Source organism: Cebidichthys violaceus, unplaced genomic scaffold, assembly GCF_023349555.1.
Source record: "Cebidichthys violaceus isolate CVI_PGR_0920_01 unplaced genomic scaffold, fCebVio1.0.p SCAF_11, whole genome shotgun sequence".
Classification (NCBI taxonomy): Eukaryota; Metazoa; Chordata; class Actinopteri; order Perciformes; family Stichaeidae; genus Cebidichthys; species Cebidichthys violaceus.
The window spans coordinates 1502431-1530003 of NW_027176274.1; the positions used below are offsets into that span (position 1 = coordinate 1502431).

Genomic DNA, 27573 nt, shown 5'->3' on the forward strand with positions numbered 1-27573 from the left:
CCCCTCAGTCCTCACCCCTCAGTCCTCACCCTGGACACTCCGTTCTGGCTGCTCTAACCTCCTCACTGTGCCAGGGACAAAGCTGACTAACATGGGAGATCTCTGAGGACATGTTTGTGGAATCAGCAACCAGGAACGATCAGGGCTTCAGACTCACTTCCTGTTTTTTAAATCTAATCTTAAGACTCGCCTGTTCCTCTCTGGCTCACATGTGTTTTCCATTTTAAATTTGGGTTACTAAACCCTGATTCTACTTTGAGTTACTTTTAAACTTGGTGATAGATATGGAAGTTAGCGGTTTTGTGAGAGCGTGTGAAATGCGTGGATTGCGTGAGTCTCACGATCAATGAGTTGTTGGCCCTGAAATGCAGCAGTGTGTGTAGTGGATTCATGCCAAAAGGCTCATATTGTTTGTTGTTGTGTCTGTAATCTGTGATTTCAGAACTACTACAAGCTTGCCTGGCACGAGTTGATTGCTAAAGGTTATGACCTGAAGGCCGACGCTATCCCCATTGTCGTTGCCAAAGCTGCCAGACATGCTGCCAGTAATGTAAGTTCCATTGTAACATTCTCCGTACCAGACACATTGTTCTTTTTGTTGCTTTAAATAACCGTTAAAATGGTTTAAACTCTAAATAATGAGGGATGTTGAACGTCCTTTAACCTCTAGGTCCAGTATAAAAAGGCATACGAGAAGGCCAGAGGCCACCACGTGGGCTTCCGCAGCATCCAGGACGACCCTCTGCTGGTTCACTACATGGGGGTGGCTAAGATGCAGAGCGAGAAGAACTACAAGAAGGACTACCACAAGGCCAAGCTGAAGTATCACACCCCAGTGGACATGATGAGCGTGGTCCACGCCAAACACGCCTCCGCCGTGCAGACCTACACTGGCTACAAGCAGCCCAACCACAAGTACTTCCTGCTGCCCGACGCCATGAGTCTGGGCCTCGCTCGCAAAATGAACTACGATGCCAGTGATGTAAGTTTGACTTTAGGGACTTTGGTGTGATAATGTCTTTGTCTTGGTTTAAATATAGAGTTTCTGTCTGATAAGTCTGATAAGCTATTTTTCCTCTTTTCCTTTCTAGGTTAACTACAAACAGGATTATGAGACCTCAGTCAAGGGAATCGGCTGGGTTCCTATTGGTTCCCTGGAAGTGGAAAAAGCCAAGAAAGCAGCGGCAGCTCTGAATGAGCATAACTACCGCCAGCGCCCTGACACCTTCAAGTTCACCAGCACCGTTGACTCCATGAGCATGGAGCTGGCCAAGACCAACGCCAAGATCATGAATACGGTGAGAAGGAGCAAATATAAATCTGATGATTTTTTTTAGTCTTTGAATTCCTTCACAGAATAGACATGAAACTGATCTCTTCATTGTGATTATGCAGAAAGAGTACAAGGCCAGTGGAGAGAAGTTCATGCACACTTACCATCTCCCTGCTGATGTTCCTGAACTGATACAAGCCAGATACAACGCCGTCAACATCAGCAAGGTCAGTTGCAAGATTCTTGTCCAGCGTGTGTGTGTGTGTGTGTGTGTGTGTGTGTGTGTGTGTGTGTGTGTGTCTGTGTGTGTATGTGTGTGTGCACACGTAGAATGTATAAAGAAATTAAATAGTTGCTGTATTTGTAACTTAACACTGATTTTGTTTAGAATTACTACACCTACGCTCATCGTCAAGATCTGCTCAAAGGACATCATGTGAAGGAAGATGCTATCTCCATTATTGCAGCGAGAAGCTCCAGAGACATTGCCAGCAATGTAAGTTGTGAATATGGTAAAAACTACAATACTATTCAGATTTTACTGAAATGGTGGAAATTTGAAAGTTGTCTTTTCAAGAGTTTATTATAGCTTTTGCATATAGGCTCAGATCATACAGCGATCAATGGTCTCCACAGATCAAGAGCTCACTATTAGAGTTACACTTTTACACCTTTGCTCTAAAGGATGTAGGTGTTACATGCTTATCTGCTCAGAGACAGACGGCAAGGACAGGAAGTGAAAGGTCAAAAAGAAGTGAGAGATGAAGGGGAGGTGATATTTAAGAAGAAGAAGTTTAACTATGTATATATCCTGTAGTTAGACAACGACAATGATCAAAACATTTCTTCCGCATTTTCCCCCTTTTATCATACTATGCAAATTAAAAGAACGATGGCAAATATAATGTGTTTCCTTCATACAGTACAAGTACAAGCTGGCGTACGAGAAGGCCAGAGGCCACCACGTCGGCCACCGCAGCCTCCAGGACGACCCTCTGCTGGTTCACTACATGGCGGTGGCGAAGATGCAGAGCGAGAAGAACTACAAGAAGGACTACAATAAGGCCAAGCTGAAGTATCACTCCCCAGTGGACATGATGAGCGTGGTCCACGCCAAGAAGGCCTCTGCTGCTCAGACGTTCACTGGCTACAGGAAGATCCCTCACAGCTACCTCCTGCTGCCGGACAACTTGCACCTGCAGCGGTGTCGCGGCATGATGGACATTCAGAGCGACGTATGTAATACCTACACAGCAGCAACACAGGGACGACAGTTAACACGTTTGTGTGCTTTTTGAACATGTTTTCCTTTCCAACACACAGAATCTCTACAAGTCCGATTACAACAACTACAGTAGAGGTGTAGGCTGGGTGCCCATCGGTTCTCTGGACGTTGAGAAGGCCAAAGTTGCTAAAGCTGCGCTGGCTGAGCGGGGCTACCGTCAGCATCCCAGTACTCTCAAATTCACGAGCAAGACTGATGCCATGACCACAGCTCTGGCTCTGGCCAACACCAAGAGCTTGGACAACGTGAGAATGTTGCATCTCTTAAAATGTCTTGAAATATTGATGTATGTCGGACGAAAGCTCCCCCTGCAAGAACGAGAATTCACAGGTTTCACTGTTCTTTTTGCTTCCCTCTAGGCTTCCTACAGAGCTTCTGGTGAGAAGTTTGTGCACACCTATCATCTGCCAGCTGACTGCCCTGAGTTCCTTCAGGCTAAATTCAACGCCCAGACGCTTAGCGAGGTTAGAGCACATTGTATTTATTGAAAATCAAAGTCTTATTCCTGAAATGCCAAGAGTATACCAGCCTCTACTGTGTACCAAACATCGTCTCAACTGTTGTTTATCCACAGAGTCACTACAAGCACAAGTGGCTGGAAGTTATTGCCAAGGGATACGACATGAAGCCTGATGCTATTTCTGTCCTGCATGCCAAGCACGGAAGACACATTGCCAGCAATGTATGTAAATCATAAATTCAGCCCTTTTTTAAAAATTTTGCTGAAACATTCATCTACAGGAGACTTACTTGTTTTCTTTTTTCTTTCAGGTCCAATACAAGAAAGCGTACGAGAAGGCCAGAGGCCACCACGTGGGCTTCCGCAGCATCCAGGACGACCCTCTGCTGGTTCACTACATGGCAGTGGCTAAGATGCAGAGCGAGAAGAACTACAAGAAGGACTACAACAAGTCCAAGCTGAAGTATCACACCCCAGTGGACATGATGAGCGTGGTCCACGCCAAGAAGGCCTCTGCTGCTCAGACTTTTGCTGGTTACAGGAAAATCTCTCACAACTACTTTGTCCTACCTGACGACTTGAACCTGCAGCGGTGTCGCAAGATGAACGCCCAGACGAGCGACGTGAGTGACAGTTGTATCAATGATTTGTCTCTTTTATTGCAGCTACATTGACAGATAATTGACATTGATCATAACCTCACTGTCTCATTTATCTATTTATTTTCGTAGTGGGACTACAAGTCTGAATATAACAGCTATATCAAAGGTACCGGATGGGTCCCCATCGGCTCTATTGGAGTTGAGACCGCTAAAGTTGGCGGTCAGATTCAGAGTGACAATCGGTACCGCACTCATCCATCCACCTTCAAGTTCAGCAAGCTGATGGACTCCATGGACTTGACTCTGGCTGCTGCCAACAACAAGATCATGAACAAGGTGCAGCACGTTTACAGTGTAGGGGTCAGAAAATATCACGTATGGTTTGTTCATAGGCGTCATCATTGGTTTGTTTTCCTGGTGTCTTCATTTACAGCAAGCATACAGTGCAGCTTGGGAGAAGGACAAACGGACAATCCACATCATGCCAGACGCTCCGGAGATTGTCCTGGCCAAAGCTAATGCCCTCAACATGAGCAATGTAAGGCGTTACATTACCAATGTATAGATATAGATCATGTTAATACTTTTATTTGATTCATATGAATGTATTTGTTTTCACAGAAACTTTACAAAGCCGGTGTCGTGGCAATGGCCAATAAAGGCTACCACCTGAAAGGAGACGCCATCGCAATTTTGGCCGCCAAGTCCGGTACCACCATTGCCAGTAATGTAAGTTCAAAATAAATTCCTGTCACAAAATCAAGAAGTTAATCTACTACAACCCATCGTACATGGTAAATACGTATTTATTCACCGTCACAGTACAAGTACAAGCTGGCGTACGAGAAGGCCAGAGGCCACCACGTGGGCTTCCGCAGCATCCAGGACGACCCTCTGCTGGTTCACTACATGGCAGTGGCGAAGATGCAGAGCGAGAAGAACTACAAGAAGGACTACAACAAGGCCAAGCTGAAGTATCACTCCCCAGTGGACATGTTGAGCGTGATGCACGCCAAGCAGGCCTCTGCTGCTCAGACTATGGCCGGATACAGGAAGATCCAGCACAGCTACGCTATGCTCCCTGATGCCTTGAACTTCAAGCTAGCTCGCACCATGAACGTCCAGTGTAGTGATGTGAGTGTTAAAATACCAGCTGTGCTATGCCCATGATAATTGCATCCATCTATGAAGGCAGATAACTCTTGATAATTGCTGCATGATCCTTTGTTTGACCAGATCTTGTATTTCTTTTCGTAGTGGGACTACAAGTCTGAATATAACAGCTATATCAAAGGCACCGGATGGGTCCCCATCGGCTCTATTGGAGTTGAGACCGCTAAAGTTGGCGGTCAGATTCAGAGTGACAATCGGTACCGCACTCATCCATCCACCTTCAAGTTCAGCAAGCTGATGGACTCCATGGACTTGACTCTGGCTACTGCCAACAACAAGATCATGAACAAGGTGCAGCACGTTTAACTGAGCTCTATAGTGCAGGGACAAAGAAAAGTTTGTATTGTTCACAACAATCATCATTGGTTTGTTTTTCTGGTGTCTTCATATACAGCAAGCATACACTGCAGCTTGGGAGAAGGACAAACGGACAATCCACATCATGCCAGACGCTCCGGAGATTGTCCTGGCCAAAGCTAATGCCCTCAACATGAGCAATGTAAGGGGCATATATGGAACTGATAAACCAATTCAATTTTATTTGTATAGCCCAATATCTCAATTCACAAATATGCCTTAGGGGGCTTTACAATACGTACAGCATATGATATCCTCTGTCCATCAGAAAAGGACAATAAAGACTCTGTTTGTGAATGTAAACACATTTTATGTACCTTACAGAAACTTTACAAAGCCGGTGTTGTGGCGATGGCCAATAAAGGCTACCACCTCAAAGGAGACGCCGTCGCAATTTTGGCTGCCAAGTCCGGTACCACCATTGCCAGTGATGTAAGTTACAAAAAAACATCCTGTATGAAATCAATATTTACAATACATACTGCATAGTACATGATATATAACAGTACAGTCTCTGTGCATGACAAAGTACGCGTTTGCTGTCACAGTACAAGTACAAGCTGGCGTACGAGAAGGCCAGAGGCCACCACGTGGGCTTCCGCAGCATCCAGGACGACCCTCGGCTGGTTCACTACATGGAGGTGGCTAAGATGCAGAGCGAGAAGAACTACAAGAAGGACTACAACAAGGCCAAGCTGAAGTATCACTCCCCAGTGGACATGATGAGCGTGATGCACGCCAAGAAGGCCTCTGCTGCTCAGACGATGGCCGGATACAGGAGGATCCAGCACAGCTACGCTCTGCTCCCTGATGCCATAAACCTGCAACGGGCTCGTAACATGCAGTTCATCGCCAGTGATGTATGTAGACTCTGACTTAATCGTCTTTTAAATTTACATTTATTTGTAGATTTTAAAAGAAAAATCCAAAGCTCTACATTACTGTGCTGCATTGTGAAGGAAATCTGTTGATATTCTCCCTCAGAACCAGTACAAGAGTGATTACGACAGCTTCATGAAGGGAATAGGATGGGTTCCTATTGGATCGTTGGATGTTGAGAGAGCAAAAATAGCTGGAAAGATCTTCAGTGAGAGCCGGTACCGTCAACTTCCGACTAAGTTCAAATTCACTAAGGACATGCACTCCATGGATCTGACACTGGCCACTGCCAACAACCAGATAATGAATAAGGTACTGGATGGGACTAGCTGTGAAAATGATACAAATATCTCTTCTCTAGCATTTATGTCTAAGATATGAAGCCATCCACTACGTTTATGTTTTTAGCAATCCTACATCACTGCCTGGGAGAAAGCCAAGACTTCCATCCACATCATGCCTGATGCAATGGGCATTGTTCTTGCCAGAGGAAACAAGAAGAACGTCAGTGAGGTACAGTGTGATAACTTCATTTTTCCTCACAATTTTCTTGCTCCGTCATGATTTGTAAGGTAAAAAATACAATAACAATATTTTATAATAACCTTTAATAAATGGTAAATTGATAGTCAATTACAGTTTAGTTAATAGTTATTTTACTGTTAACACATAATTAAATATTTTTGTGTTTAGTGTTTTGTTTTAACTTATTGTGATCATATGAAATGATTTGTTTCTAAATTTGTTTCAAAATCATAAATTGCACCATAGCTTATATGAGACAATACAAATTATATTATAATTACATTAGTAAAAAATGTATTAACAGTTCATTGTTGCACACATTATAACATGCTATTTACTATATTATGCATGTTTTCATGATTACCAAATGATGTATAAACCTTTAAGAAATTGTTTTTAAAACATCTATAAACATTACATAGATCGATGGACCAGAAACCAATCATCCACCATTGACAAAGTATTAATTATCTAGCTAAACAATGTTTATATTTGCTTTAGAAAGTATTTATAAACCATTTAACAAGGTATTAACTATCTATCTAAACAATGTTTATACTTGCTTTACAAAGTATTTACAAACATTAACAAGGTATTAACTATATATCTAAAAACTATGTATAGATGCTTTACAAAGTTATTATTAAACACTTAACAAGGTATTAACTATCTATCTAAATAATGTTTATGAATGCTTTACAAAGTATTTACAAACCATTTAACAAGGTATTAACTATCTATCTAAACAATGTTTTTAGATGCTTCACAAAGTATTTACAAACCATTTAACAAGGTGTTAACTATCTAAAAACTATGTATAGATGCTTGACAAAGTTATTATTAAACACTTAACAAGGTTTTAACTATATATCTAAATCAATGTTTATAGATGCTTTACAAAGTATTTACAAACCATTTAATACGGTATTAACTATATATCTAAATCAATGTTTATAGATGCTTTACAAAGTAATTATTAAACACTTAACAAGGTATTAACTATCTATCTAAAAAATGTTTATGGATGCTTTACAAAGTATTTACAAACCATTTAACAAGGTATTAACTGTATATCTAAATAATGTTTATAGATGCTTTACATTTACTTTATTTATACACATTTAACAAAGTATTATAATCATCAGTTGCAAATGTGATTATAATAGTCATTGAAATAATTACAATAATAATTGTAATTGTAATTTATAGACAGTTTACAAACCAATTATTTACCATTAATAAGGTATTACAAATACCTGGTCCATCTATCTATGTAATGCTTGATGTTTTACTAATTATTTGGTAATCATTAACAAATACTTACTAAGGAATGTAAAATGCTATAATGTGTGCTATAATACATTGTTAAATAATGTAAATTGTAGCATTACTAATATTAGTAAACATTATTTATTATCATTTCATTGTTTTTAACAGTAAAGTAAATATACACTCAGATTTAGACTATCAAGTTACCATTTATTCATGATGGTTATATCACAAACTGTTACATTATACAAAGACATGCTCTTCTTCTTTATAAAAAAAATATTTATTCTCTCTTTCTCTCTTCAGAAACTGTACAAATTGGACAATGAGCTGTCCAAGAAGAAGGGTCATCATGTTGGTGGTGATGCCATTGCAGTCCTGGCTGCCAAAGCTTCCACTGCTATAGCTAGTGATGTAAGTGTCTGCATGGTTATTTATATATGCTACCTTTTGTATATCATTTATTATGCTTCCCCCCTCAACATTGCATGATTACAAAAACTCTCACACTTCCTTTTTTTAGTACAAGTACCACGCAGGATACCGTAAGCAGGTGGGCCACCACATCGGTGCTCGCTGCGTCCAGGACGACCCTCTGCTCGTGCTGGCTCTGAACTCAGCCAAGATCGCCAGTGACGCCCTGTACAAGAAGGACTTCAACAAGTCCAAGACCAAGTTCAACCTGCCGGTGGACATGCTGGCCTTTGAGCTGGCCAAGAAGAACCAGATCCAGGTCAACCACGCCAACTACATCACCCGCCTCCACAACTGGACTTGTCTGCCAGACTCCACTGATGTCGTCCAGGCCAGACGGGCTTATGACATACAGAGTGATGTGAGTATGAATCCTTGAGTTCATATTGTAGGAAGTTATCATGTTTATGAATGTACATTTTTTATGTTTTGGAGCATCTTTTACCATAATAAACTCTTTCTGTTTGGTCCAGAATGTTTACAAGGAGGATCTGAAGATGTTGCAGGGCATCGGGTGGGTGCCTATAGGTTCACTGGATGTTGAGAAGGCGAAGAAAGCAGGCGAGGCCCTAAATGAGAGAAAGTATCGTCAACCTCCGACCAACTTCAAGTTCAAAATCACCACTGAAGACATGCCCATGGTGTTGGCTAAGGCCAACGCTCAGGTTATGAACAAGGTATTTCGCGAACACTTAAAACACTTTTTTTAAGCATAGAGTAACTGTTGCTGTTTTTAAAAAATACATTTTATGATATTTTATGATGTTCATTGTTACAACACAGATTTTTGCTCCTATCGACATGATTTAATATTGTTTGATAGATGCGTGTAATTTATTTGAAACAAGCTATTTAATTATAGTTTCCAAAATACTTAAGATTCTCCTGTACACAATGAAAGGGTCAGCATTTATCCTAAATTGTTCTGCAACGTTAAAAGAAAATGCCACAGTTTCTGTGTCTCTGCGAAAAATACAATCACATCATCTGCATGATGTTCACTATCAATGATGTTTAAACCTTTAATATTGGTGGTGTCTCTTGCACATGAAGTAAAAAGTTCAGCAATCAATGCAAACATTTTTTTTATAATGTTCATGCTGCAAATATGGGTTTTTAAATTTGGGGTTTTATTTTCCACCTCATGTTATGCATTGTATGAATTCTGTTTCTTATTTTTATTTAACTTTATCAAATGTGTTGTCTTATTTTCCCTGTTTTTATGTTCATTCTAAGTCTATTTTCCCTTCATGCAAACCAATTTGTGCTGCATTTATTGTATGAAAGATGCTATAAAGATCAAGTTTATTATTATTTTCATTATTATTATTATTACAGCAAGCATACATTCAAGCCTGGGAGAAAGACAAAACCACCATCCATATCATGCCTGATGCCATTGATGTTCAACTGGCCAAAGCCAACAAATCCAACTACAGTCTGGTGAGTCCTTCTCAGACATTTTGATAATAAGTGAAGTTGTTGTTATAGCTTTTGAAGCAACATACTTAATGATACACCGCCATTTTTCAGAAGATGCTTGAATGTTTGTCATACTTGTTTCCTGTGTATACAGAAAATGTACAAGCAGGCAAATGAAGACGCCAAGAAGAAGGGCTACGACATGCGCGAGGACGCCATTTCTGTTAAAGCAGCAAAGCTTTCCACAAGCATTGCCAGTGATGTAAGCTGTTGGATTTTTTTTATCAATGATAAACAGCTAGCATACATGTATTTTTCTATAATGTAACCATGGAACTTTGTTTTCAATTTTTCCTCCAGTACAAGTACCACGCAGCATACCGTAAGCAGGTGGGCCACCACATCGGTGCTCGCTGCGTCCAGGACGACCCTCTGCTCGTGCTGGCTCTGAACTCAGCCAAGATCGCCAGTGACGCCCTGTACAAGAAGGACTTCAACAAGTCCAAGACCAAGTTCAACCTGCCGGTGGACATGCTGGCCTTTGAGCTGGCCAAGAAGAACCAGATCCAGGTCAACCACGCCAACTACATCACCCGCCTCCACAACTGGACTTGTCTGCCAGACTCCTCTGATGTCGTCCAGGCCAGACGGGCTTATGACATACAGAGTGATGTGAGTATGAATCCTTGAGTTCATATTGTAGGAAGTTATCATGTTTATAAGTTACATTTTTAGAGTTTTGGAATATCTTTCACCAGTGGTGGAAAAAGTATTCAGATCCTACACTTCAGTAAAAGTACTGCTACCACACTGTGAAAATACTCCACTACAAGTAAAAGCCCGGCATTCAAAACTCCACTCAGTTTAAAGTATGTAAGTATTATCAGCAACATACACTTGAAGTACTGAAAGTAGAAGTATTAATAGTGCAGTAAAATGTTGCCTGTCAGTGTTTTACTATTACATCTGATGTTTCTGCTGCATTAATGTGAATGTTGCATGTTAACTCCTTTATATCCTGTTGGTTAGTTCAATCTACATCAATGTATTATATTCTATAAGATCATCATACATTTGTAGCGTCTCTGCCCTGTGAGAACCACGTATCTCAAAAAAGAACAAACAGCTTGTTTTCAGCTTTGTGACGATGTATTTTCCAGCTGATCCAAGAGGCTTTTTAAAGAGTTTATTTAGCTGAAGAAGGAAGAGGATTTTCTCAACACATAAAGGAACACTTCATCCTTCACTTTATGTAGAGATGTAGTTGAGTTAAAAGTACAATATTTAACTCTGAGATGTAGTTGAGTTAAAAGTACAATATTTAACTCTGGGATGTAGTTGAGTAAAAAGTACAATATTTAACTCTGAGATGTAGTGGAGTAAAAAGTACAATATTTAACTCTGGGATGTAGTTGAGTAAAAAGTACAATATTTAACTCTGAGATGTAGTGGAGTAAAACGTACAATATTTAACTTTGAGATGTAGTTGAGTAAAAAGTATTTAACTCTGAGATGTAGTGGAGTAAAAAGTACAATATTTAACTCTGGGATGTAGTTGAGTTAAAAGTACAATATTTAACTCTGGGATGTAGTGGAGTAAAACGTACAATATTTAACTTTGAGATGTAGTTGAGTAAAAAGTATTTAACTCTGAGATGTAGTGGAGTAAAAAGTACAATATTTAACTCTGAGATGTAGTGGAGTAAAAAGTACAATATTTAACTCTGGGCTGTAGTGGAGTAAAAAGTACAATATTTAACTTTGAGATGTAGTGGAGTAAAAAGTACAGTATTTAGATCTGAGATGTAGTGGAGTAAAAAGTACAATATTTAACTTTGAGATGTAGTTGAGTAAAAAGTACAATATTTAACTCTGGGATGTAGTGGAGTAAAAAGTACAATATTTAACTTTGAGATGTAGTGGAGTAAAAAGTACAATATTTAACTCTGAGATGTAGTGGAGTAAAAAGTACAATATTTAACTCTGAGATGTAGTGGAGTAAAAAGTACAATATTTGGATCTGAGATGTAGTGGAGGGAAGTAGAAAGCAGCAGAACATAGAAATACTTAAAGTAAAGTAAAGTGAAAGTAGTTTAAATTTATACTTAAGTGCAGTACTTACATTCCCTGACTGCCTGTCGCTATAATAAACTCTTTCTGTTTGGTCCAGAATATTTACAAGGAGGATCTGAAGATGATGCAGGGCATCGGGTGGGTGCCTATAGGTTCACTGGATGTTGAGAAGGCGAAGAAAGCAGGCGAGGCCCTAAATGAGAGAAAGTATCGTCAACCTCCGACCAACTTCAAGTTCAAAATCACCACTGAAGACATGCCCATGGTGTTGGCTAAGGCCAACGCTCAGGTTATGAACAAGGTATGAAATCATTAATCCTCTCAGAGAAGTAGCTGTAAATAATACAAAATGACTCTGTTGAACTATTTCTCTTCTCTCATAAAAACCCTAACTTGCAGAGTACATAATATCAATAAGCTCTAATATCTTTGGTTTCTATGACAACAGAAATCATATGTTGAAGCCTGGGAGAACCAGAAGTCTCAGATCCACATCATGCCTGACGCTATGGATGTTCTTCTAGCCAAAGCCAACAATGTCAACTACAGCTTGGTAAGTGGAGAATTCAACATAGTAAAGCAACACTTATGTATGGATTATATAATAATAATACAATGTATTTATACAGCACTTTTTTAAAAGGCTACAAATTAGGACTCGAAGATATTCTATATTAATAAGGATATTTCTTTCATTCATCAACACATACCTAATATATCTCAGTCCTACTTTGAATGGATAATGCATGTACTTATGTCTGTTGGGCATTTGTGTTTGTTTACAGAAAAAGTACAAGCAGGCAAATGAAGACGCCAAGAAGAAGGGCTACGACATGCGCGAGGACGCCATTTCTGTTAAAGCAGCAAAGCTTTCCACAAGCATTGCCAGTGATGTAAGCTGTTGGATTTTTTAACAATGATAAACAGCTACCATACATTTATTTCTCTACAATGTAACCATGGAACTTTGTTTTCAATTTTTCCTCCAGTACAAGTACCACGCAGCATACCGTAAGCAGGTGGGCCACCACATCGGTGCTCGCTGCGTCCAGGACGACCCTCTGCTCGTGCTGGCTCTGAACTCAGCCAAGATCGCTAGCGACTTCCTGTACAAGAAGGACTTCAACAAGTCCAAGACCAAGTTCAACCTGCCGGTGGACATGCTGGCCTTTGAGCTGGCCAAGAAGAACCAGATCCAGGTCAACCACGCCAACTACATCACCCGCCTCCACAACTGGACTTGTCTGCCAGACTCCTCTGATGTTGTCCAGGCCAGACGGGCTTATGACATACAGAGTGATGTGAGTATGAATCCTTGAGTTCATATTGTAGGAAGTTATCATGTTTATGAATGTACATTTTTAATGTTTTGGAGCATCTTTCACCATAATAAACTCTTTCTGTTTGGTCCAGAATGTTTACAAGGAGGATCTGAAGATGATGCAGGGCATCGGGTGGGTGCCTATAGGCTCACTGGATGTTGAGAAGGCGAAGAAAGCAGGCGAGGCCCTAAATGAGAGAAAGTATCGTCAACCTCCGACCAACTTCAAGTTCAAAATCACCACTGAAGACATGCCCATGGTGTTGGCTAAGGCCAACGCTCAGATTATGAACAAGGTATGAAATCATTAATCCTCTCAGAGAAGTAGCTGTAAATAATACAAAATGACTCTGTTGAACTATTTCTCTTCTCTCATAAAAACCCTAACTTGCAGAGTGCATAATATGAATAAGCTCTCATATCTTTGGTTTTTATGACTATAGAAATCATATGTTGAAGCCTGGGAGAACCAGAAGTCTCAGATCCACATCATGCCTGACGCTATGGATGTTCTTCTAGCCAAAGCCAACAATGTCAACTACAGCTTGGTAAGTGGAGAATTTAATAATTATGGTGGTGCTTCAACTCGTATTCATGGATTACTTTCAGTGGTAAATTGATATACTTAACGTCTCTGGGATGATTGTGTGTGTGTACAGAAAAAGTACAAACAGGCCAATGAAGACTCCAAGAAGAAGGGCTACGACATGCGCGAGGATGCCATTTCTGTTAAAGCAGCAAAGCGTTCCACGGACATCGCCAGTGATGTAAGTGTTTCGTTTGAGTTATTTAAATGCAAATTGACAAGTAGGGCTGCAACAACTAGTATATGTATTTATTTCATTTTTCCTCCAGTACAAGTACCTCGCAGCATACCGTAAGCAGGTGGGCCACCACATCGGTGCTCGCTGCGTCCAGGACGACCCTCTGCTCGTGCTGGCTCTGAACTCAGCCAAGATCGCCAGTGACGCCCTGTACAAGAAGGACTTCAACAAGTCCAAGACCAAGTTCAACCTGCCGGTGGACATGCTGGCCTTTGAGCTGGCCAAGAAGAACCAGATCCAGGTCAACCACGCCAACTACATCACCCGCCTCCACAACTGGACTTGTCTGCCAGACTCCTCTGATGTCGTCCAGGCCAGACGGGCTTATGACATACAGAGTGATGTGAGTGTAGCTTCCCTGCTAATTTATTTTCTCATTCTATGTTCATGCTACCAAGTATGTCAGGAGTTTAATTTTGCGTTACTGCACCTCATAGGCCGTCTACAAAGCTGACCTGAAGTGGCTCCAGGGCCTGGGCTGGGTCCCCATTGGCTCAATCGAGGTGGAGAAAGCCAAGAAGGCTGCAGACGCCTTGTGTGAAAGGAAGTACCGCCAGCCCCCCTCCAAGATTCCCTTCACCAGCACCACAGATGCCATGAACATCGTACTGGCAAAGAATAACGCTTTGACCATGAACAAGGTTAGCGTTTGTAATTTTATTGGTGAAATGAAAGGTTCTATAGTACATAGTGACTACCTTGCTTTGCAATGGAGAGCTCTCCAGTTGATACCATCAAGTAACAAAATATTTGTGGTTTGTTCCAGCGTCTCTACACCGAGGCATGGGAGAAGGACAAGATCAAGGTGCACATCAACCCTGACACGCCTGAGATCGTCCTCTCTCAGCAGAACGCCATCACCATGAGCAAGGTTGGGTTTGTGGAAAGCCTGAAGCTCTCCAGAATTAAGTGCCACGATGAGACCTCCATTTGTTGAAACAGTTCAAGAAAGTATCCATAAAAAGTATGTTCTACTTTTCAGAAACTGTACAGACAAGGTTATGAGGCCGCCATCAACAAAGGCTATTTCCTCCCTGTGGATGCAGTGTCTGTCAAGGCTGCCAAGGCCTCCAGGGACATCGTCAGTGATGTAAGTGACTCATACTGAATCTAATATCTGTTTGTATTTGATTCACAACATGTTTTATTGAACAAAATATTCTGCTTTAGTCCTTTTTTAAGCCTTTCAAAAACAACATCTTTACTGCAGTCAAAACTGTTCACTCTCTTGCACCTACCTGTATTATTGTACACCTGTACCATAAATTACATTTAAGCTATATAAACACAATAACACAAAATCATATATTCCATTCAAAGCTGTATTTGAAGCCCGCGATAGAAGCTTTGAATTTAAAAACATTACATTCGGTACAGCCCAATGATTGACACACTGGTATTAAACATAATGTGAGGGTTGTTCTACTTGCAACTAAAACATTTTATTCTATTATCCTCAGTACAAGTACAAGGTGGGGTACCGTAAGCAGGTGGGCCACCACATCGGAGCCCTCAGCGTCCAGGACGACCCTCTGATCGTCCTGGCGTTGAACTCCGGCAAGATCGCCAGTGACGTCCTGTACAAGAAGGACTTCAACAAGTCCAAGACCAAGTACAACCTGCCGGTGGACATGCTGACTCTGGAGCTGGCCAAGAAGTGCCAGATCCAAGTCAACGACTTCAACTACAGAACTCATCTGCACAGCTGGACCTGCCTACCTGACTCCACTGATGTTCGCCAGGCCAGAAAGGCCTATGACCTCCAGAGCGATGTGAGCCCTCCTTTTGACACATTCAACATGTCTCGACATACCTTTTATCGACCGTGCTTATGTGTTCAAATGCTTTTGCCAACAGGCTGTCTACAAAGCCGACTTGGATGAGGTCGTGGGCGTAGGATGGGTCCCCATTGGTTCGATTGATGTGTTGAAGGCCAAGAATGCTGGAAGAATTCTCAGCGACCATCTCTACAGGCTAAAACCAGACACACAGAAATTTACAACTGACATGACTTCTATTCCCATGGTCTTGGCCAAAGCAAACGCTGCAACCATCAACAAGGTAAGGAATATCACATCCCTCGTCTACGAATTCGGCACATTTGTTCCATCTTTTCCTGGTGTTTACAATTTGTGTTTTCTTTTTGTGTTTCTCACCACAGAAAAACTACACTGCTGCTTGGGAGGCTGACAAGGTTAAGAACCATGTGATCCCTGACTTACCTGAGATTCTGCTTTCTAGAGCTAATGCTTACAACATCAGCAAGGTACGTTTTGTCTGTTTTGGGTGTTACACATCCATGTCACAAAATATGTGATTATATGTGATTTAAATTTTTATAATGAAACTTTCTTTCCCTTTCTCTTCCAGAAACTATACAGGGAAGATGTTGAGAAGATGTTCAGGAAGGGCTACGACATTAAGGCCGATGCAGTCTCTATTGTTGCTGCCAAACGTGGAAGAGAAATCATCAGTGATGTACGTAACATATAAATGAATTCTCTCTGATAGTGACTTGTGCTTAGTTGTGCCACATTCTGTTAATCATCACTTCACTCTTTCTCTCTACACAGTACAAATACAAGGTGGGGTACCGTAAGCAGGTGGGCCACCACATCGGCGCTCGCTGCGTCCAGGACGACCCTCTGATCATGCTGGCTATGAACTCGGCCAACATCGCCAGTGACGCCCTCTACAAGAAGGACTTCAACAAGTCCAAGACCAAGTACAACCTGCCGGCAGACATGCTGACTCTGGAGCTGGCCAAGAAGTGCCAGATCCAAGTCAACGACTTCAACTACAGAACTCATCTGCACAACTGGACCTGCCTACCTGACTCCACTGATGTTCGCCAGGCCAGAAAGGCCTACGACCTCCAGAGCGATGTGAGCAATACAAAATTCCTTTAGAATGTGTTTTGCTGAAAACTGCAAAGATTTTTTTTTTTAAAAAGAGAACTTAATGTTTGTCCTCCCCGCTGTGATTCGTAGGCTGTTTACAAGGCCGACATGGAATGGATCAGGGGAACAGGTTGGGTGCCAATCGGTTCAGTTGATGTGGAAAAAGTGAAGAAAGCATCAGAGATACTGAGCGAGATTAAGTACCGTCAGCATCCCAGCCACTTCAAATTCACCGCCAAGACAACTGACATGCCATTTGTCCTGGCTCAGGCCAATGCCCACACCATGGACAAGGTAGTATTCAGTGTTATTTCAATGTATTTTATTTATTGATTTACTCGTCCTTATTATTTTTGTTTTCTTTTGTGGGAGTGTTCTTAAAGTAGTAAACAAGTCCTGAAGAAACTTGTTTCGTTCAACCCCCCCCCCCCCCCCCCCCCTTCCCATCTTTGGGAAGTCGGTTTGTGGTGCCGCTAATCAACAACGCACAAATTTAATTGAACAGCAAATCTGTGTTGAGATCTCCGGGAGGAGAGCTCATTTATGTTAACGCTAGCTGTTAGCTGTTAGCAACTAGTGGGCAAATCAGTCCTGCTTTGCTAAATAACCGAGCTAATAGCTAACGTCAACAGAGGTTGCATTGAGTTACATTATGATGCGTTCAAGCTCCATTCTGTAAAAATTAGTATTGGTTGAAGTTAAATTGTAACGTTTCCATGATGTGTTCAAATGTACTTTTGTACAATTCAAAATTTTAATAAATCTAGTTGTTTGATGGAGACTTTTAGCTAGCTCTAAGCAGACTTTGTTAATTTACTATTATTGCTCCTTAATAAAGCAAAAGTGTTTTTCATAATGGAATAATCAGTAGAATACTTAATAACTAAAATAAGCGATAGCTGCGGCTATCTTTAGTATTTTGTTTCAGTTGTTTAACTTGTTTCAGGCAAAGCTCTGTTTGCTTCATGATATTGTTCTATGACTCAGAGAAGTCACGTCTCACTGAACCGTGTTAAACCGTGTTTGCTGTTTGCAGAAAGCGTACACTTCTACCTGGGAGAAGGACAAGCTCAACATCCACGTCATGCCCGACACCCCCGAGATCGTCCTGGCCAAGCAGAACAAAATCAACACCAGTCTGGTAAAGCAGTGCCTCGTCATGTAGCTGTATAACCAATAATCACAAATGATCATATCAGTAACTGTTAGCTTTATCTCAATCAGTTTAGAGTGCTAAAGTTTGAAGAATGAATATTGACATATCATTGTTGACCTTAAAGGAAATTGGTGTTTTGTAATGTGGTGTATATACAGTATATCAGACACCCTAACTGTATCATTCCTTTTTCCCAGAAACAATACCGTGAAGGCTATATGGAAGCCCTAAACAAAGGCTACTTCCTTCCCAAAGATGCAATTTCTGTTAAATCAGCCAAGGCCTCCCGAGACATCGTCAGTGATGTAAGTCTGAACCTCTCGATTTTCATATTCGCTTCACGAGCTGAATTCTTCTGCAGCATTTTTTATTTTTTTTTTGTCATTAAAACTAATCAAAAATACTTCCATTCCTAAACATTTTCTAGTACAAATACAAAGCCGGTTACCGCAAGCAATGTGGCCATCATATTGGTGCGCTCAGCATCCAAGACGACCCTCTGTGCATGTTGGCCGCTAACGCAGCGAGGATCTCCAGCGACAACATCTACAAGAAGGACTTCAACAAGACCAAGACCAAGTACAACCTGCCAGGCGACATGGTGGCGATTGAACTAGCCAAGAAATGCCAGCAGCAAGTGAACGACTTCAACTACAGAACTCACTTGCACCAGTGGACCTGCCTGCCAGACTCCACGGATGTGGTCCAGGCCAGAAAGGCCTACGACCTCCAGAGCGATGTGAGTACATGAAAAGCTGGAGAGGATTGGTTTGGAGTTTGTTTTTAGCTCTTATCGTATTAGTACTGTTACACCTATAAGCGTCATCAGCACATGAAGTTACATTTGTTTTCGTGGCCATGCTAACTCATACTCAGAGTTGTAGGATTCTGTATATACAGTATGTTGGTTTCATTGATAGTTTTACATTTTGAACCAAGATCTGCATCCAACAAACTAAAGGAAAATCTAATTTGTTTAGACATCCCGTAATCGGACAAATGAATGAATGAACTTTATTTATGTAGCACCTTTCACCTGAATGAGGTTTATCATTTTCACTACGATTCAGCAGCAAAAACAAAAATAATCAACTCAAGTTCTACAGAATTCAGACAGAATCACGACCGTTTTAGAGCAACGGGTGTTTCAGTTGAACCAGTAACCGTGTTAACCGGTGACTGAAAGTCAACAGTATTTGTTGGGGTTTGAACTGCTCTCTGTTTTCCAGGCCGTGTACAAAGCGGACATGGAGTGGCTGAGGGGATGCGGCTGGTCACCACATGACTCCGTGGATGTCGTCAAAGCTAGAAACGCTCAGGCCATCATCAATGAGAGGCTCTACCGCCAGCCCCCCAGCTCTGTGAAGTTCACCAGCGTGGTCGACCTCCCAACGATCGTCTTGTCCAAGCAGAACGCTCACAACATCAGCGATGTGAGTAATAACACATTCAAAACTGTATACATATGGTTGCACAAATATCTCTATAAATGAGACGTTCATGTTTTTTTTTTTTGTCTTTCTGACAGTGGAAGTATAGAGAAGTCTGGGATAAAGACAAGCTCTCTTTCCGCCTGCCAGTTGACACCCCCGCCGCCGTGCTGTCCAAAGCCAACGCTATCAGCATCAGCAACGTAAGTTTGCATAATTACAACATCTGCATGATTTCTGCAGGTGCTGGAACTCGTAAAACTTTGCATAAATAGCTTCAAACTATGTACATTTTAGAGCATGATCCCTGTGATTTTCAACTGCTGACGATACACTACGGATTTCAGTGTTTTTGATCATATCTTTTTTGCTGTGTGCAGAAACTGTATACACAGGCATGGGACGACCAGAAGGCCAAGGGCTACCACATCAAGCAGGACGCCATCGCCGTGCTGAAGGCTAGAGCTTCCAGAGATATCATCAGTGACGTAAGAAGAGAACTCTGGATGAGGTTTAAATACAGATTCATAAATGAGACACTTTCTTCATTCGGTCTTTCATCTCTTTTTAGTACAAGTACCACGCATCATACCGTAAGCAGGTGGGTCACCACATCGGCGCTCGCTGCGTCCAGGACGACCCTCTGATCATGCTGGCTATGAACTCGGCCAAGATCGCCAGTGACGCCCTGTACAAGAAGGACTTCAACAAGTCCAAGACCAAGTACAACCTGCCGGCGGACATGTTGGCTCTGGAGCTCGCCAAGAAGTGCCAGATCCAAGTCAACGACTTCAACTACAGAACTCTTCTGCACCAGTGGACCTGTCTGCCGGACTCCAACGATGTGGTCCAGGCCAGAAAGGCCTACGACCTCCAGAGTGATGTAGGTTTATGTGGATATTGAAATATTCATTGGATCTTTGTAACGATATGTAAACTCCTATTTCAGCCCTTTTCTGTGTATATACTGTTGTGGAAACACGTAAACGTGTCTGTTTTGTGTCCTCAGGCTGTGTACAAAGCTGATTTGGAGTGGCTCCGTGGATGTGGATGGATGCCACATGAGTCTGTGGATGTTATGAAGGTGAAGCATGCACAGAAGGTCCTGGCTGAGGTAAGTACGACTACAATTTGACTTTTTTATTATTCGTGAAATCTCAGACATTTATATAAATACTAAATTAAATCAGCTGAATTATTGTTCTTGTGTGTCTTTCTTGCTTCTTTACAGAGAGGCTACCGTGTCAAGTTGGATGATCAGAAATTCATAGTTCCAACTGACAGAGTCGACATGGTTTGTGCTAAGAATGCTGCTGGAGTCCTCAACGAGGTGAGGATGATGCTCTGCTATTCAGATGACATTTTTTCTTTTGAAATACACTGGTTCCCAATCTGGGGGTCCCAACTCCCACTGTGGGTCGCCAAAGCAGTAACAGAACAAAAGAAGCCTGTTAAGTTTGTATGATTGTTAAAAATAAAACACAATACAGAGAATTATATTAAAAGTTCCGAAAAAATAGCAGGTAGAAAATAATCTGTTCAAAATTCATCTAAATGATCTGTTTTACACAAATTTCCTGCAGTTATGCTTTCACTATTCAGGTTAATTATACAGTTTATCAGCTATTCTTAACTGTTATAGTATTATGCATTAAGTGTAATATGAGACATCCATGAAATATGTCACTTAGTCAGATTACTAAATGATAGAAAAGGGGACCCATAAGGTAGAAGGTACAGGCATACACAGCTTTTAATGCTTTTCATTTACAGATTTTGGTCTCTTTCTTCCCTAACACGTCTTCTTTGAGATTAGATATTTATTTTACTGCTTTGTCTATTTTGTGTCTGTAGATTTCTCTTAAATTCATCAAAAGTTACCATTAGATCATGCCTCATTTCCATATTTAAACATTTTATTTCAGGAAACTTGTAAAAAAAAATAATTGTCTTAATTCCATGGTGACATCTATTAGTTTTACCTTATTCACCAAAATGTATGTAATTTAACAAAACATATCTTTATTTTTTTTCTGATTTATGGAGTGACACAAACATTCCCTAACATGAACCTGGTGTTATCTAATGTTCACATTTATGTTCTGGTAATATTTGCACATATTGAAAAAAAAAAAAAAGAAACGTTCAGAAAAGCGTAATGTCTTAATGTAAGTAATAACGGTGGTTTCACTGTGATCTCTATTAGTTAAAATGTTTACCCTTAGATTGGGAACCAGTGAACCACCTCACACAATAGTGGCATGACAAATTTGTAGTTTTTTTTCTTCTGGTAACTGAATTTTGATTTGTCGCTCTGCTCAGGCTAAATATCGTGAGGCCTGGCACAAGGACAAGACCAAGTACACAGTCTCAGATACCCCAACGCTCGCCACAGCCAGAGAGGTGGCGAAGAACGTTCACCCGGTAAGACCAACTCCTCAGCAAGTCAACAATACTTTGTCCTCTACCAAATAAGCATGACGTCATTATTAACCCGAATAACTTCTTCCGTCTCTTGCAGAAACTGTACACCAAAGCTTGGGATTCGGTCAAGGCCACGGGATACTTCATGCCTGGAGATGCTGTTCCAATCAAGCAGTGCATCCAAAATAGCAAAGTTCAGAGTCAAGTGAGTATTTGGGGCAAAGTTGTGTTTTTCATAATTACGTTTATTAGAATTGTGGAGCTGAATTTATGATTTCTGTCCGTCCCGTAGCATAAGTACCTCTCGAGTTACCGTAAGCAGGTGGGTCACCACATCGGCGCTCGCTGCGTCCAGGACGACCCTCTGATCATGCTGGCTATGAACTCGGCCAACATCGCCAGTGACGCCCTGTACAAGAAGGACTTCAACAAGTCCAAGACCAAGTACAACCTGCCGGCAGACATGCTGACTCTGGAGCTGGCCAAGAAGTGCCAGATCCAAGTCAACGACTTCAACTACAGAACCCACCTGCACAACTGGACCTGCATGCCAGACCAGAACAATGTCATCCAGGCCCGCAAAGCCTACGATCTTCAAAGTGATGTGAGTGCTCATCACGGGACTCATACATGTTGGTTTTTTTAATGAACGATTTGTCTTTTCCCAGAAGATCTACTTTGTGATCTTCAGATTAGGACCAAAATGTTTCTCCTGCATAGAGTGAAAGTTGTCTGTCAACAAATAACTACAGTGCAGAACTTTATGTGAAGTACAACTTCAACAAAAGACAAAGATATGTGCACAGTTAGAACATTACCATTCAGCCCCAGTAACCGTCACTTCAGAGGAGGACGGACCTTGTTTATTGTGTGAGCGAGGTGCACTTTTTGTTTTGTTGTCCCATCAAGAAAGGAGCCTTCCTTGTAGCAGATTTTATTTTCCAAGCCTGGAAAAGAAGGCACAAGACCGAGCTGTGAGATAACATGAAACTGAATGAAATGTTTGACCGCTTTTTGGACCTTTTGGACAGCTTTGGTGTCTTATAAACCCATGAGGGTTGGTTATGTGCATAACATGAAAACAAATCAATCACTCGTACCATGAACTGTATCTGAACGTCTTGCTTCCTGTCTTCAGAATGTGTATAAGGCTGATTTGGAATGGCTCCGTGGCTGCGGCTGGGTGGCAGCTGAGTCTGTCGATCACGTCAAGGTCAGAAATGCCCAGGAGATTATGAACGAGGTGGGTGAACTGCATTGCATTCGGTCTTATTAGCACGTTTTCCCCCTTTTTTCATGCCAGTTGGCTGTGGTCTCACCTCACCGCTGTACGTTTTACATTGCAGAGGCACTACAAGAAGGATGCCAAGGACTGCTTTCCGAATTTCACCCTGATCGTGGACCGTCCTGAGCTCATCTTGGCGAGGATAAACGCCGCAAACCTCAGTGATGTATGTGAAGAAAAACAAAGTTAAACTTCCTCATTTCAAGTCGCTTGGTAATTAACACACATCTGTTGTTTTTGCTTCCTGCTACAGCTGAAGTACAAAGAGACCTTCAATGCAGAAAAGGGTCATTATATTGGTTCAGAAGACACTCCTCAACTGGCTCACAGCAGGGAGGTGTCCAAGAACATCAGCGAGGTAATGCAAAGTCTTTATTATTGCATACATTTTTACGATGTCATATATATTAGCCTTGTTTTACACTTTGTGCTCGTGTGATTTCAGAAACTCTACAAACAGCAATGGGACGAGTCTAAAGCAACGGGCTACCAGCTGAACCATGAATACATCCCACTTCTCAGTGGCAAGAAGGGCAGAGAGATCATCAGTGACGTACGCGTCTTCTTCATTGGCGATAATAAGGAATCATGTTTTTCTTCTTGTGGAATGTAAACAATAGTTGAGACTTTTCTTATTCTGGATGCTACCAGGTCAAGTACAAGGATTCCCATGAGAAGGCCAAGGGTCACTACATGGCTGGGACGCTGGTGGACTTCCCCGAGGTGATGCGCTGTGGCGCCCAGGAGAAGCACAAGGGACTGGTAAGATATCCAAAATACTTTCTCTATTTGTCTCATACAATAGAATGTATAGAGGAAGTGGACGTAGCCCCCGGGGCGTCACCCATTGGTTTGCTGACTACCGTTTTGAAGCCAAGAGGAGCTAGAGGTGACTATATTTTTACGAGAGGGTGGAGCTTGGAAGAAGCAAGGCCCGGCGGGGGCAAGTACCATTAGTATAGCAAATACTAAGATACCAGCTAGCGCAGACTCTAAATGGAGCATAATATACTAAATGAACATCATGCTGTATTGAAGAAGACTGTAAACTAGAGATTGAGACCATAAACTCATGTTTACAATGTTTACTGAGGGAATAAATCAAGAGAGAAGTAGAGTCATTTTAGACTAGACTTCTATACAACCAGAGGAGTCGCCCCCTGGTGGACACTAGAGAGAATGCAGCTTTAACACGTGAAGCTTGGACTTCACTTTTCAGGTTGCTTCTTGTTCCATGTTGGTGGAGACATGTCCTTAAACCTTGTAGACACTTATATGACCAGATATTATTTACATTTGTGCTAAAATAAAATTTTAGGTCAATTTGTGTCATTGGTAATGACAATGTCAATAACTTCCCATGGTCTGCATGTCTTCACAGAGGGACTACCACAAGGACTACCACCAAACCAAGACCAAGACCCACCTCCCACCAGACATCATCGCCAACAGGGTTGCTAAGCGCTGCCAGGACATGCTGAGCGACGTCCTCTACCGCACCTACCTGCACCAGTGGACGTGCCACCCTGACCAGGAGGACGCCATCCGTGCCCGCAAGACCAACGAGATTCTCAGTGATGTAGGTTCTTCTTCAGAGCTCATCTGCTGCTCGCTATGTGATTTGACTCGTTTGGACAAACTCACCAAAGTCTATATATACATACATATATATATATACATACATATATATATATATATGTATGTATATATATGTATATATATATACATATATATATATATATGTATATATATATATATATATATATATGTATATATATGTATATATATATATATATATATATATGTATGTATATATATATATATATATGTATATATATATATATATATGTATATATATATATATATATATATATATATATATATGTATATATACATATATATATATATACATATATATCAGTTTCTCTGAGGAACCTTTACCAGTCTCAGTGTAGTCCTGGTCCTCTATATGAACCAGTCTCAGTGTAATCCTGATCCTCTGTATGAACCAGTCTCAGTGTAGTCATGATCCTCTATCAGACCTCCATCAGTACAGAGACCATCAGAGAGAAGATGGTCTGTTTTTATAGAGTTATTCTTAATGATGTCATCGGAGCCACCGGGTCGGATTCTGGTGAAACCAGATGAACTCATGCAGGTTCACCAGAACCTCCTTCAGCTCAGACTCCAGCAGAGACCTGGTCCACCGTGGACAGACCCAGATCCTCCAGCAGAGACCGGCCCACCGTGGACAGACCCAGATCCGGAGGGAGGAGGAGAGATCAGCTCCCGGCAGCAGCGCCTCCTCCTCCTCCTCCTCCTCCTCCTCCTCCTCCTCCTCCTCCTTCTCCTCCTCCTCCAGGAGCAGAGCTTCTCCTCTCTGCTGGAGACCCAGGGCGTATTTCTGGACCCGCTGGAGGGAAGGGAGGCACGGGAGAACCAGAACCAGGACTGAGAGGGTCAGACTGTCAGACCCTGCTGCAGTAGAATGAGAGGTTTTCTAAAGGGAGTCTGGTGCTCAGAGACACTACAGCTTTAGTCCACAGGGACCAACAGAACCAACAGAACATGAAGGTTCCTCGTAGTAAAATTGAGAGCCATCGTAAGAGCATCTATTTTGCTGCCTGAGTTGACTTTTATTTGTTTTGAATAGCAGCTCGTATCCAGAAATCCCTATTCAGATGTTCTCTCCCTTATTGAACGTGTCGTTTTGCTGATGCCATTCAACAGGTGTTCTACAAGGAAGACCTGAACTGGATGAAGGGAATGGGTTGCTTTGTCTGGGACACGCCAGAGATCCTCCGCGCCAAGAAGTCCTACGACCTGCAGAGCGAAGTGAGTAACAGGCTGGACGGTCCGTCAGAAATGTTATTCACATTCATATGATTAACTTCAATTCTATATTTACCCGTGTCACGTTTTCCCTTTCAGCTTAAATACAGACATGAGGCCAAGAAAGAATTCAACAATTACTCCATCGTGACGGACACCCCGGCTTACGTGACTGCTGTCCTGGGTCACACCTGGGCCAGTGATGTGAGCGAGCTGGACTTTTAAAAACACAAATACAACGTTTGAGTTTAAAATGCCTGATCGAGTGCGTTAATTTGACACTTTGTCATCGACAGCTCAACTACAAGGAGGCTTATCATAAGGAGAAGCACTTGTACACCACCATTCTGGATACGCACGACTACGTCAGATGCCACAACTTCAAGCACTTCTTCAGCAAAGTAAGATAAGATCACGGAGCTTTGTAAACGGTGGCGGCGGCGGCGTCAGCGCACGATGACGTAATCTTTTTTGTGCTCTCCTGTCAACAGAAAGAGTACAGCGAAGCCTGGGACAAAATCAAAGACAAGAGCTACCAGATTCCACACGACTCACACTCCATGCAGCACGCCAAGCAGCAGAAGATCATTCTCAGCGGCGTGAGTTTAACTTCTGCTAGTTCCATCTCCTGTTAATACTGCACTTCGATGTTTGAGTCACACAATATGAAACCCGTGGTCCCTTTTCTTTTTTTTTAGGTGAAGTACAAGGAGGATTACGAGAAGTTCAAATCCCTCTACAGTCTGCCCAAGTCTCTGGAGGACGATCCCGCCACCGCTCGCTGCGTCAAAGCTGGAAAGCTGGTCCTGGACGTGAGTTGAACCTAAGTCGAGCCGTTTTATCTGCATTTCCTTTTTAACGAAGAGGGGTGCAGGAGAATAAAGCCGGGGTTGTCCATCTTTACAGCGCCTCTACAAGGAGGACTACGAGAAGACCAAGGCCAAGAACCATATCCCGGCAGACATGCTGGAGATCCTGTCTGCCCACAAAACCCAGTCCGCCGTCAGCGAGGTCAACTACCGCAAACACCTGCATCAGTGGATCTGCCTCCCCGACATGCAGGTGTACACCCAGGCCCGCAAAGTCAACGAGCAGCTCAGCGACGTGAGTACCTACTCTCCATGCTGCATATGGTTTATGATGCTATATCTTCTTATTTACCTTGCATTTCATAGCACTGTACAATGCAAGATATTATTATAACATGGCAACTATTTGGGAATCTGATAAGCTGCTAAAAACTATTCTTTGTGAGTGTTATGTTTAATAAATAAAACATAAGAACATAAAAATCAGAAGTAGCAGCCCTTAATGTTTGTATGAAAAAGGGGGTTTCAGTACAATCACACACAGTAAACTTGAGGCGTGTGATTTCTCGCGTTCTCTCCACAGATCTTCTACAAGGACGACCTGAACTGGCTGAAGGGAATCGGCTGCTACGCCTGGGACACGCCGGAGATCCTCCGCGTCAAGCATGCCGGTGATCTTCAGAGCGAGGTCAGTGCTCAGGACTCGTTCACTCCACTTCACATCCTCCCTCAGTCATTCTGTTGTTTTCCTCCTCTTGCCTTCCTCCATGAATCCTCCGTAGACTGCTATAAAGTCCAGT

At 41.9% G+C, this 27573-nt stretch overlaps 1 protein-coding gene across 1 annotated transcript in view; it reads left to right on the top strand.

The window, feature by feature from the left end:
- Positions 1–27573, top strand: part of neb (nebulin) — a 78839-nt gene that overhangs the window by 17226 nt on the left and 34040 nt on the right. Inside the window, exons 23-90 of the mRNA XM_068736831.1 lie at positions 443–550; positions 671–982; positions 1092–1298; positions 1396–1500; positions 1662–1769; positions 2197–2508; positions 2597–2803; positions 2918–3022; positions 3133–3240; positions 3330–3641; positions 3750–3956; positions 4054–4158; positions 4242–4349; positions 4443–4754; positions 4878–5084; positions 5188–5292; positions 5475–5582; positions 5699–6010; positions 6135–6341; positions 6438–6542; positions 8130–8237; positions 8347–8658; positions 8771–8974; positions 9636–9740; positions 9874–9981; positions 10080–10391; positions 11890–12093; positions 12241–12345; positions 12578–12685; positions 12782–13093; positions 13206–13409; positions 13557–13661; positions 13773–13880; positions 13969–14280; positions 14375–14578; positions 14704–14808; positions 14920–15027; positions 15398–15709; positions 15795–15998; positions 16099–16203; positions 16308–16415; positions 16511–16822; positions 16928–17131; positions 17874–17978; positions 18191–18298; positions 18421–18732; positions 19223–19426; positions 19522–19626; positions 19804–19911; positions 19995–20306; positions 20433–20537; positions 20655–20753; positions 21746–21847; positions 21945–22052; positions 22140–22451; positions 22986–23090; positions 23194–23298; positions 23386–23490; positions 23578–23685; positions 23784–23894; positions 24514–24711; positions 25863–25967; positions 26064–26168; positions 26261–26365; positions 26456–26563; positions 26663–26776; positions 26871–27068; positions 27357–27461. Of these exons, the coding sequence (XP_068592932.1) occupies positions 443–550; positions 671–982; positions 1092–1298; positions 1396–1500; positions 1662–1769; positions 2197–2508; positions 2597–2803; positions 2918–3022; positions 3133–3240; positions 3330–3641; positions 3750–3956; positions 4054–4158; positions 4242–4349; positions 4443–4754; positions 4878–5084; positions 5188–5292; positions 5475–5582; positions 5699–6010; positions 6135–6341; positions 6438–6542; positions 8130–8237; positions 8347–8658; positions 8771–8974; positions 9636–9740; positions 9874–9981; positions 10080–10391; positions 11890–12093; positions 12241–12345; positions 12578–12685; positions 12782–13093; positions 13206–13409; positions 13557–13661; positions 13773–13880; positions 13969–14280; positions 14375–14578; positions 14704–14808; positions 14920–15027; positions 15398–15709; positions 15795–15998; positions 16099–16203; positions 16308–16415; positions 16511–16822; positions 16928–17131; positions 17874–17978; positions 18191–18298; positions 18421–18732; positions 19223–19426; positions 19522–19626; positions 19804–19911; positions 19995–20306; positions 20433–20537; positions 20655–20753; positions 21746–21847; positions 21945–22052; positions 22140–22451; positions 22986–23090; positions 23194–23298; positions 23386–23490; positions 23578–23685; positions 23784–23894; positions 24514–24711; positions 25863–25967; positions 26064–26168; positions 26261–26365; positions 26456–26563; positions 26663–26776; positions 26871–27068; positions 27357–27461 (11481 nt within the window). The remainder of the gene's footprint in view (positions 1–442; positions 551–670; positions 983–1091; positions 1299–1395; positions 1501–1661; positions 1770–2196; positions 2509–2596; positions 2804–2917; positions 3023–3132; positions 3241–3329; positions 3642–3749; positions 3957–4053; positions 4159–4241; positions 4350–4442; positions 4755–4877; positions 5085–5187; positions 5293–5474; positions 5583–5698; positions 6011–6134; positions 6342–6437; positions 6543–8129; positions 8238–8346; positions 8659–8770; positions 8975–9635; positions 9741–9873; positions 9982–10079; positions 10392–11889; positions 12094–12240; positions 12346–12577; positions 12686–12781; positions 13094–13205; positions 13410–13556; positions 13662–13772; positions 13881–13968; positions 14281–14374; positions 14579–14703; positions 14809–14919; positions 15028–15397; positions 15710–15794; positions 15999–16098; positions 16204–16307; positions 16416–16510; positions 16823–16927; positions 17132–17873; positions 17979–18190; positions 18299–18420; positions 18733–19222; positions 19427–19521; positions 19627–19803; positions 19912–19994; positions 20307–20432; positions 20538–20654; positions 20754–21745; positions 21848–21944; positions 22053–22139; positions 22452–22985; positions 23091–23193; positions 23299–23385; positions 23491–23577; positions 23686–23783; positions 23895–24513; positions 24712–25862; positions 25968–26063; positions 26169–26260; positions 26366–26455; positions 26564–26662; positions 26777–26870; positions 27069–27356; positions 27462–27573) is intronic.